Here is an 11898-nt window from a genome sequence, read left to right on the forward strand (position 1 = left end):
AGCCGTCAACATTTAGGGAATTAACCAGGGCTTGATTATCTCCGGTTTTTACCTGTAGTTTATTATAAATACGAGTAGTAATTGAGACATATTTCTTCGACCCAAAACCAAAATGGCGGACAATGCTGCACCGTCACAAGAAGATGACTTGAGCTTGCCACGAGGTAAATTATATTTTGTCTGTACATATGTTTTAATTTTAACAATTCGAATGACAGTTAATCTAAATTTGAAGTTTTAAAATTAAGAACGCTGAAAAAATCATTTTAAACAAAATCCGGTTGAGGAATCCACTCAAAAGCATTTAAATTGTTTTGTATGCTTCTTATCACAAAATGATTTGTTGTCAATTTCATTTAAAAGACACAAACAATCAATTAAAACTTTTGAACGAAATGGAAACAAATCAATATAGAAAGTGTTGCGGAGAGGTTGCCAAGGCAAAGGCATTAAGCACAGCAAGGAAAGGGCACAGCAAAAGCAGGCAAGGAAACAGAAAGAGGAATCAGGAAGGCAGGGGTAGGCAAGGCATGGGAGGCAAGGACGTAGTAGGCAGGCACCAGAAAAGGCATAGGAAGGGTAGGCACAGGCACGGTCAGTGCTGGCAAGGCAATGGAACGGCAAGGCAGGGGTGCCTGACTTTAATAGAAAATCTCCCCCTACAACTTAAAATTGCGTATATTCAGTATATCTGAGATAAGTATCATATTAGTCCAGAAGTATAGAAAATATTGAGGTGCAAATATTTCAAATTCAATATCTCAAAAAAAAGTCTCAAATTTATCAAGGTCAATATACAGCGAATCATGTTAATTATGTGCCAATACAAGTATTTAAACAATCGGTCATAATGTCATATCATTTTTCTGATATTTACTTGTTTCCAATGACAACAACATTAAAAAGTCAAGATATAGAAATAATAAGAGGGCGCAAACGCCCGCATATATAAGGGCGAGTTCGGGCGACTTTTCGAATTAAATAGGCGGTTGTCGCCCGGAAAAACCGCCCGCATTTTCCCGAACTCGCCCGGAACATTCCCGAAATGCAATTCCGTGTAAACATACCATGCGGACGATAGTTAGAAGAAAGCGCTTAAAGATAAAGGAGTTAATAAAGTTTATATATAAGTTATTTATCAAGTAAATCTTATTTTAAACTATCAAAAACAGTTCTTTTAAGAACTTCGCTACCACATAAGTTTATTTTAATTTTTATAGTTTTTGGAATCATTAGTGTCTGTTTTTCTTTTCTTCTTCGAGCATTGTTCGGGTCTATTCGGGGGTTTTCGGGCAAATACTTTTTTTTTTAAAACGCTGAACTCGCCCAAAAACGTCCGCACTTTTTACGGCATATGCGGCTTATCGGCACCCTCGTGAAATAATCAGAGAAGTCCACGAGAAAGGCAAAAACATTTATTAAAAAACGCCTTTTTTGGTTTCTTGTGCCTACCAGGTTTATCAACACAAAACTTTTTACCATAAAGTGATAGATCTATTCCAAAAAGCATGTTTTGGCTCTATAAATGAAAGTGATAAATGTATGCAACTCCCCCCTCCAAATCTCAAAGATTACCTATTATAAATACTCAATATAGCTAATATCATATACTTATAACAACCTGGTTGTTGTAGGTGCAAGATAATTATGTTATTCCTAGCCCTGTCCAGGATTTGAACCTGGATCTCTCATTTGCATGAGTGTCATAGCCATTAGACCAGCAGGGCATAATTATATATATATACAAAACTGTACAGGTGAATATTATATACACTTAGTAATGTACACCACACATCCTAGTTAATTAACCTTTTGAGAAATGCTGGTTAAGCCATAAGTATAACTGTGTTACCTGGCGCAAAACCCTTGGTGGAACAGTTAATACAAATTGTAAACTGTGCCACACATTCAGGTGGAGCACCTTAGTACAGGTGTGCAGTATATCCTAAATCGAGTGAAACACACAACATTTATGGTTTTTCTGGTGTAATTATATTTTTCAGATTCAGAAAATATATTTCCTTCAACTTTAGCTGGAATAAAAACACAATTTAAATATTGTGCCATGTCATAGCGAAAACACTCAGCAAACCTTTTCTTATTTTTGACAAAATGTTTCCAGTGAAACTTAAAATATATATGTACTTTAATCTGTGGTGCGCCATTAGTATAGGTAAACAAACCCTTTTAAAAAAACTTTAGCACAACTTCTGTTAAATAGAAACACAGGTAATAGCTTGTCATTAACACTAGGCTGAGTGATTAGTACAGATATACTGTTGCGCACATATACGTTTCGACATAATACCCCTTTCTGAAAAACTATCCTAACTTCGGTTCAACTAAACAGACAGTAAACACCCTGTTGTTATCCTACACAGCTAAAACAATCATTCAGCAATTTTATTTTGAGGAAAAGTTTTTGTAACATTTAAAAATAAAAACACAGTTTAAAACCTGTTTTTACACTCCTAAAGCAAAAAGAATCCTGGCTTATTTAATGAGGAAATGGGCTCCGCTTTGCTCCGCAATAATAACAACGGTAATTGCCTGTGACTTTGCCTGTACAATAACTTATAACAAAGCACTCATCACAGTAAATTTAATTTAGCATGCAATAAAATTACCATCTAATGAAATTACTTTATTTTTAACACAAGATTTGTTCTAGCCAATTGAAATCTTATACAAAACGTTTATAAAATACAGAATATTTTTATAGGGGATGTATATTATAGACCCTTTGAAAAAAAGGCAGTTGCTAGTTTTGAAATTCAATTAACTAAAAAAGAATGAATCTTATAAAATCTCTATATGTATAATTTCTTTGTTATTGTTTAAAGAAACAGCTATATAATTTTTTTACAATTCTTTTATACGATACAATTGACTCCCGTCTCTTTATTTACAAAATTAAAAATGAAAGGGTAATTGTGTTTGCTGCTGGAAAAATGAAATCACAAACTCATCAAAGACGTACCATAGTTGACCACCTACAGCATCAGAACTTTTCCAATGCAAAACACAAGTTCCTGAATTACCAACACTTTTTTTAAAACATGTTCTCTCTTCTTGAGTCAAGTGAATCACTAATCGAACAACTTTGTATCATCAGACCCAAGCATACTTTGCTTTCTTTATGAACAAAGCGACGAACCGGCTCTAGACGTATAGCTGATTGGCTGTACAAGTTCAGACTCGGAATCTCTTACGCTGAAGCCCCCTACAGTGAAACAAATGCAGCAAATTGAAACACTGCAAATAACAACATCGGTGATGTGGCAAAGTTCATCTTAAAAAGAATTTTGCAATGAAAGTAAGTATATTTTGTCACCGATTAATAAAAAGATGGGTCTATTTAATCATTCGAGCGCACATGAAGGAAAACTACAGTATGCATAATAACAGAATTGAGTGGACAGATCAAAAGCGGCCAACACAATGATCTAATTTTATGAAAAATGACAATAACAAGACCGAGCTAGTGGATTTTCTTCACGAATGGTCACATCCTTGATGTTATGCAGACCTGTTTTCCTCTGACACTATTCTTCACGTCAACAGTGGGTCAACGTTTTTCAAATTAACTTTCAAAGGTGGTTTAGTACAATTGACTAAAGAAAACTCACTGCAAACGGATCAAGAAGAGGCTGACACTAAAGTTTTTTGTGTTCATACCATGCTGCTTTATCTGGAATTCCGTCTGTTTGTATCTGTACTGTTGATACAGATATACCTTTGTTTATGCTTTGTACTTCTCCTTCAAGACTGCCATAAAGATGTTTGTTCAGATTGGTTACAAAAAGTTTTGGACATCAAAAATTTTGTCATCAAAATTGGATACGATTTCATTTCGGCTCTTTCAGCACTCCATGCATTCACTGGCCATAGTGTATAACCATGCATTTCACGGAAAGGGGATAAAGAAAGTCTTCAAATAATTAGAAACTCAAAAGAATCACTAAAACAATTAAAGCAATTGGTGAACATGATGTATTCAAAGTCGACTTGTTTCCAAGCATCAAACGTTTTGTTTGTCAACTTTATGGTTTGTAAGACCGATACCAACCGTGCACACTACAAGAAGTTTTGAGTGAACTGTGTGACTGACATAGTGAATTGGCGCTTAAACACTCCCCTTCTATTCCAAGTCCTGGTGTAAAGTATGGTTTGATCATAAGCAAGGGATAGTTGCAGATCCAGTGGATGTTCAAGAATCAAGTACCTGACTAAATTGCTAAACCGGTGTTTCTGATAATTTTGGTCACATTTTTCGGATTTTACCCGAAAATCAGGGAAAATCATTTTTTGGGGCAATATTTGACCTTTATTTATGAAAACTATATAAAAACTGAAAAATTATGTTAAAAAAATTTCTTTGGCTGTCAGAAACTTTGAACAGAATGTCTAAAATTGTTCTAGAACGAAAGTAAGTGAAATTTAAGCACACAGTGGTATATTAGACAAATTTTAAGCTTTTAATGACGTCACAAAAAAGTGCTGATATAAGCAAAACTTTATTGCTGCCATTTTGTTTCTTTCATGACGTACTATAAGTGTGCCAAGTGTGATTCAATTTAAACAAGCCTGTCCAAAGTTATGGAGGGAGGTCATAATATGTTCGAAATACCCTGGAAGGAATAGGGTAAAGTTTGTTTAAATTGTATACAAATTAAACAAGAAGTGTCTATTTCTGACTTACAAATTTCATGATAAAAACATAGAGGAACCTACTTAAAAGAGGTAAAAGAATTTAATAATGTGCAGTCTGATGTGTTGACAACAACTGCTAATGTGTATTTTTATTTTAGCTGCAGTTAATAAGATGATTAAAGAAATGATTCCCATGATCCGTGTGTCTAATGACGCAAGGGAGCTTGTTCTTAACTGTTGTACAGGTTAGTCATGTTCACCTTTAAATAAGCCACATCATTTTATCTTCTCTAGTTTGTAAAATTCTATTTTAATTAAGGCCAATCATTATATTAACATAAGTATTAAGTGTTGGGCTCATCTATTTTATAATACCTGTATATGTCTGTCATGCAAAATAGTAACCGAAGTAGCAAGACACATGAAATGTTGTAAGTAAAGGACGTGCAAGCCAGTGCATTTATCCATGGGTCACTGACTAGTGTAATCATGTTTATACAAAGAAACAGGACATGGTAGATTAGTTCTTTTTTGTTACAGTTGGGGTCTTCTTCACACATAAAACCTAAAACAGAAGTTGAAAATTTGTTTAATGGTTTAGGGGAATGCGATAAAGTTAGGTCTTAGGGACAACATTTACTGCACTCAATGCTTTGAGTAGGTTTTATGTGTTCTGAGCCCGTCGTAGTGCTCCTGTGTTGATGATCTGATTTTTAAAAAAGTATTTGTTTAAATTGAATGTCCTTCTTTTTTTCTAGAATTTATTCATTTAATAGCATCAGAAGCAAATGAGATATGCAACAAACAAACAAAGAAGACCATCTCTCCAGAGCATGTCATCTTGGCTTTAGAGGTAAATTTATTTCTTAGGAAGTCTTTTATGTGTTACCTGAAGTATTCCCTCTTTAACCTTATACCTATTCGTTGATTTCAGAGCCTTGGATTTCAAGATTATATTAAAGATGTGGAGGATGTTTATCAACAGTTTAAAAAGCAAAACCAAGTGAGACATACTCTTTCAGCGCAACATTTTATTTCACTCGTGTAGTTGCTATGGTTGAAATGCTATTAATATGGATAACATGAAAGATGCTGTATTCTAACTTGTTGACTGTTCACTTTAACAAGTTAAAATAAAGTAAAAGAGTATTAATTTATCGAACTGAACGAACTGTGTAACCTTTATTGTTTTTTTTTTTTGTAGACAAGAAAGAAGAACAATAAAATGAAAAACCAGGTATATATTCCACCAGTCTTCCTTTTTCATCATATATATTTTTACAGTTTTTTAAAAAGCAAAACCGACATACTCTTTTCGCGCAATATTTTATTCCACTTGTGTAGTTACACGTTAAAAGCATATAACGGAGGAAGTGTCAGAAAAAAATAAGCATATTATAAGCATACTCACAGAAGTACTTAGCATATGTTATGTTTAGTTTTACGACTGTTGCCACAACAACAGCATTTCACACGTAAAATAAGCGTAGTAGATTGGGATTACACAGCTACTGACCGTTTGTGTGCGTTGTTATATCTATCTGATTTTTTGTGTATAGGGTGTATCAGAGGATGAACTTCTGCGGCAGCAACAAGCTTTGTTTGCACAAGCTCGTGCAGAGCAAGCTCACGTGCGTATATTTTATATGCTTTGTTCATTTATTTTAGTATATTTATAATAAATAAAGTCTGTCCTGCGAAAAGGTATAAGTACTAAAACTCAGACCTGTTGTCGGTCACGGTTTATTGATTGCTTCTCTGTTTTCGATTCCAAATTTTCTATCATTTGTTCAATCACGAATGCGTTAATCAAATGGTTTTTCAACACGAAAATGAATCTGTGAAAGAAAAGTGCAGATACATTCAAGAATGGGAAGATTCGCCAATTTTTTTTATTTCAGGAACATAAACTTTCGCGAATAAGCAGTAATAAAAGATTTTGCGAACATAAATTTTCACAAATCGACGCTCTTGAAAAAATTACCTATCGCGAAACACTGGTAGGAACATAAACTTTCGCGAATAAGCAGTAATAAAAGATTTTGCGAACATAAATTTTCACAAATCGACGCTCTTGAAAAAATTACCTATCGCGAAACACTGGTAGGAACATAAACTTTCGCGAATAAGCAGTAATATAAGATTTTGCGAACATAAATTTTCGCAAATCGACGCTCTTGAAAAAATTACCTATCGCGAAACACTGGTAGGAACATAAACCTTCGCGAATAAACAGTAATAAGATTTTACGAACATAAATTTTCGCAAATCGACGCTCTTAAAAAAATTACCTATCGCGAAACACTGGTTCTCCTTTTTTAAGTATTTTATGGATTTAAGGAACAAGCTTATTTGAGGCACTTCTAAAGGAAGGAGTAATTTAAAAAATCATGCAAAAAGTCGTCTAAACAATTCTTTTTATCGCATTAGTTGTTATATTGTCGTTATTTCACTGTTTTTTTTTTGTTTTTTCTGGCATAGGAGGAATGGTTACATATGCAGCAACAAGGCTTGCTTCAACAACAACAACAACCTGGTACAACTGGTATGCAGCCGATAGCAACTGGTTTTGCTACACCTGACGTACATGCGTTAAATCCGCAAGCTCTGATGCAGCAACCGTCTATATCACAACCAATCGCTTCATCTCAAGTCTCGACGCAGGGAGCGTTACCGCCAATCGCACAGAGTAATATAATCAATTCAAAATCGTTTGAGGTTAAACCGCCACAACCAAACACTATGAACAATACGCCAGCTTGGGGCGTAAGTAACGCCGCAAATACAATTACGCACACTAATAACATACAACAAAACACTTCCGGGGAATCGGGAAACACGTAGTACAGTTAGGATGTATATATATTTTTAGTTACCACAAATCTTTTTCATATTGTATTTCTTTCAACTTTTGTGTCATGTTCATAGCCATTATTTACGTTTTCAAAGAAAAAAAAACGAGTTTGGAATGTACGAGTTTTTAGTCGCATAAAGCCAGGTATTAGGAACTTCAAATCTGAGAGTTATATTATCCTTAAAATAACCACATTCCGAAAACTTGAAACCACCCTGTAAGTTTTCCAACCGTCCTGCGATATTTCGGTATGATGCACTTAAAAAATTCAACAAATCAAACAAAACTGCCTTCAGCGCAAAACATTTAAGATTAAGTTTCACGTAATTTTCACGACCGAATTGACAATTTCTGTCAACTATACACTAACTGTAGAACACACAGCTCCTAGTTTCAGCTGAAAAAGCTCGCACAAAATCCTGACCTTCTGGGATTTAAATGAAGATGTGCGTATCTCGGACGCGGTTAGTTAATTAACGTTTAATCAGCCAATTTAAAATTTGCATTAAAATTTTAATACAAGCTCGTGAGCTTGTATTAAAACGCAAATGTGTCCCACAAGAATGGAAATTTAGTGTTCACAAGCTTTATTTAACTAACTGGTAAAGTAAAGGTGTTTCCACCAAAGTTTTCAAAAGTGAATATAGGCAGAATTAAGGTCTCCCCAAATGCCTGGAAAAATAAAATTTCCACAACAATACGTAAGAGAGAAACGAAGACGCTCCGCCATGTATAAATAATTACGAGAACGAAATTCTTTTCGCTACGAAAAGAATTTCGTTCTCGCTTTCTTCTTTCTGTCAGTCAGTTTACCCCAGACTGACCCAACGAAAATTGAAATTTCGAGGAATTTTCCGTTCAAGAAGATCTCACAAATCAATTTCGAAAAATAACTGCGTAGTCCACAACAAATGTTATTGCCCATCTGAATAGCAAAATATGTCGTGTCTAACTTCGTAACAGAAATCACAATTTAATAGACAGGTTTTTGTAAACTTTATTCGCGAGGTTGTTTACGTATATTATACGTCTTGTTTTATTTCAGTAAGTAATAAAAAAAAAACGATTTTTTGTTAATTAGTCTAGCATCACCTAAGCGAGGCTTAGTTTTTTATTGGCTTGCAATACGTGGATGATTAGAAATAGGCTTCGTGTATCCTAGAGGAACAAAAAAAAACAGCTTCGTTACAACATTGGTTCCAGAGTTTCATCTTGTTTATTCTTGTTTTGTCCTACTAGAATCCGAACTGTAGAAGCCCATGTTTGTACAAAATTCCCTGTACAACACACTAGTATTTTCTTCATCTCGAATTCCTACTTATCATCACCGCATATTTTGTCCGAATTATGAGAGAAATTTACTTCGCTTACCCCTGGTAGCTGATGCATGCATCCCAGCTCGTCTTCGAAAAAAGCCGTTCTACTCGCTCAGTGGGCGACAGCTTAAATCATACCGATTTTTACCGAATAAGATCAAAATACTATGCCGAATATTGTCGTTCGTTCAACTATACCGAACCATTACGAGTAAATAAGACGAGGATTATCTTCCTTACAAGAGGTCAACATGTTGCCATTGGTCGTTTTCGTACAGTTATTCATATTTTTAGGTAAGTATATTTAACAAAGCTCATATACAACTTGGAGAAAAACAAAGCGAGGTGATAATCTTAATAGAAGATTTTTTTAAAAATCCCTTGGAAGATTCGGACAGTTTTTAATTTTAAATTTTAGGGCTGGGAAGTTCACCGAAATTTTGTTAGCATTGATTCCACTGGAAAATACACATCGTTATTTAACACAGTGGAATCTCTCTATCTCAACTACTCCCTATCTTGAACTTTTCTCTATCTCGAACTAAAGTCTCGGTCCATTTGTGGTCCGCCTAACGTATTTTTCTTTTCTTTATCTCGAACTTTCTCTATCTCGAACAATTTTTTTGGTCCCTTGCGAGTTCGAGATAGAGAGATTCCTCTGTATTTGTTTTTTCCTTTGAGTTAATGTTAAAAATACATCAAAAACTTACAAAAGAAAGTCCCTGTACGTGACTGTTTCGAATTTTCTCACTTGTGCAATTAAAACATTTTTTAAGGCAGTGAATATCGCCATAAACAATTTTGCAAAACACACTTTTTTAAAAAATCGTGAGGCTCGAAATGCCAAAGCCTTACCATGGCTAGCGTAATAGTAGAAAACATAAACTTTTCAGAAAATGATACGAGATTTCAAAAAAGGGAGAATGCCATAAAAATAAAAACAAATGTAACCTAGTCAAACAAAAAGGTAGAAAGCTTATTAAATAAAAAAAAGAAAGAAGGTTAACATGGGCGTATCATAAGAACTTAAAACACATCTAAGGCTCAAATGGATGATTTTTTAAAAAAAGCATTGATCCTATCCTGCAAAAAAAAATTTATACCTTATAAAAGCCGAAGAGGGTTCAAAGTTGTCAAAAATCTACATAACTGAGATTAATAAAAGTTTATAACCATAAGTGAAAAACACGTATATTTTGATAATAGAAGCAAGCATGTTTGTGGCATATGGTATTATGATTTAAAACTTTAATAAAAAGTTTTTCTTGTTTACTTATTTCAAAGGGTCACTTGACGTAAAGGGAAGGTGGCCGGTCATAAGACATTTTCCATCTTTTTATGCTCATCCAATACTTTAAAGTTTAGTTTATCAAAGAAGTGACGAAAAACAAAGGAAGTAAGCTGGAGAAACAATTTTTTGACAACCTGGAGACTTAAAAACGCTAAATTTTTCTACGGATGTCAACTATTTCTCACAAAACATGTAATTATATTCCAACATAAATATTATTTTGCTTTAAGTTTTATCTTCTTTCTAGACGGTGCTCGTATCGATACAGAAAAGCATTTACATCGCAGTTTAAGTAAGTTTAGTTTATAAAAAGACTACAACAAAACCAACCTTGACCCCCGGGCTCATTGTCTCTATTTTATAACGGGACGGCGTCTCTTGTATTAGAAAAAGGAAAAAGCCCTGGGATCGAGGTTGCAGATTATACTATAACCTTGAATATTCTTCAGTAAACGCGGGTTTTAGCAACTCATTTAAAATCCTTAAATAGCTTTATGGTTTTGATATGATTATTGATAACCAACCTCGTCCCCAGGGCATCTTGTATCTTTTCTGACCCCGGGACGGCGATACGAACATGGCCCTGGAGGAGGCTGGTCCGATATGAAACCTGATTGGCGCGGATATGTCAAATAATTATTGAGTCATACAAAACATTTTGGCGAGGCGGCGAGTCTGTGACCAACAGGAGGAAGCTGTTCGTTTTAAAATGGCGGAGGTGTATAAATTGTTAATAACTTTTTATTTTATTTTGGTGTTGTTGTAAGTTTATTTATTTATTTGTGGCAAATATATGTAAATGTTCTGGCCAAAAAAAAAAGGTGTATCAGCAGTATCAAGTTTTTTTTAAAGTGAAAAATTTAATAAAAAGCATTACTAAGCAATGAGAGTATAAAATAAGACATCATAAAGTAATACTGCTTACATGACAATATTTCAATAGCTGGGAATGTTTAATAAAGCTAGAAAAGTTGTTAGCTAGCACACTATACCTAACACACTATCAAGGTAAGAACAAAAGAAAGAAACTCAATTTGTTTCCAAGTGGCCAGGTTTGATTTGCAGCTTTTTGCAAAGACTGACGTTGCATAAAATTGCCGCCCATGTCCTTTATAGACGAAATAATTTTGCACAAAGTATCGAAAATGTTTTTTTTTTACAAAATATATATACATTACGTTTTAAATTATATCAGGTTGTTATTAGTGGGCATGTTTTATTACCTTATATGCTTTGGTTACTATAAAAGATATAAAAAGCCAATAGGTTAACCGTCGGAGCCATTTTATCATTGAATGCACATTTATCCGGCCTAATTCAAGAAAATTCAAATTGCAAAAGCTTCAGTAAAAAAATAAAGTTATTGACTTGAAACTTGTTAAGGAGTACCTTTAAACCTATCTGATAAAATATAAAATTACACCAGGCATGAAAAATTTAAAAAGCCATTTTGAGGAAGAGAAAAAGGTAGGAAGATTTTCTTAAACTGATTCTTGCTAGGCCTTTTTTAACACGCTATGAAGAAATTTCAGAAAAATCGAACTCAATCAAATTTTATTGAGCGCTCAATTAGGCATATGGTTAAATCCAGGATGTATTGAAGATGGTGGTAGATATTTAACAGCTCACCACTGTGATATATTATCTCAAGAGTTTTAATACAAATTACAAAGAAGTGAACATAAAAAATCACAAAAAAAGTCTAAACCGAGTATATAGTTTATAAAGCGTCCCATAACTTCAGTAAAAATTAAAATATTGACTTGAGATTTGGTATGATATGG

General features: G+C 34.1%; 1 protein-coding gene and 1 long non-coding RNA gene across 2 annotated transcripts; one reads left to right on the plus strand and one right to left on the minus strand.

Moving 5' to 3' along the window:
- The first annotated feature begins 5 nt into the window (after positions 1 to 5).
- LOC130641109 (protein Dr1-like) lies at positions 6 to 7622 on the plus strand. Its single transcript, XM_057447774.1, has 7 exons — positions 6 to 164; positions 4812 to 4898; positions 5412 to 5506; positions 5588 to 5656; positions 5858 to 5890; positions 6213 to 6284; positions 7135 to 7622. Exons 1-7 carry the CDS (start codon positions 113 to 115, stop codon positions 7495 to 7497), a joined length of 771 nt encoding a protein of 256 aa, XP_057303757.1. The 5' UTR covers positions 6 to 112; the 3' UTR covers positions 7498 to 7622.
- On the minus strand, positions 6656 to 7034 carry LOC130641110 (uncharacterized). The gene is made up of 2 exons (XR_008982428.1): positions 6945 to 7034; positions 6656 to 6843 (listed from the first exon to the last, which is right to left on the minus strand). It is a non-coding gene; the product is annotated as an uncharacterized LOC130641110 (long non-coding RNA).
- Positions 7623 to 11898: the final 4276 nt, after the last annotated feature.

This window comes from Hydractinia symbiolongicarpus, chromosome 4 (assembly GCF_029227915.1).
Source record: "Hydractinia symbiolongicarpus strain clone_291-10 chromosome 4, HSymV2.1, whole genome shotgun sequence".
Taxonomy (NCBI): Eukaryota; Metazoa; Cnidaria; class Hydrozoa; order Anthoathecata; family Hydractiniidae; genus Hydractinia; species Hydractinia symbiolongicarpus.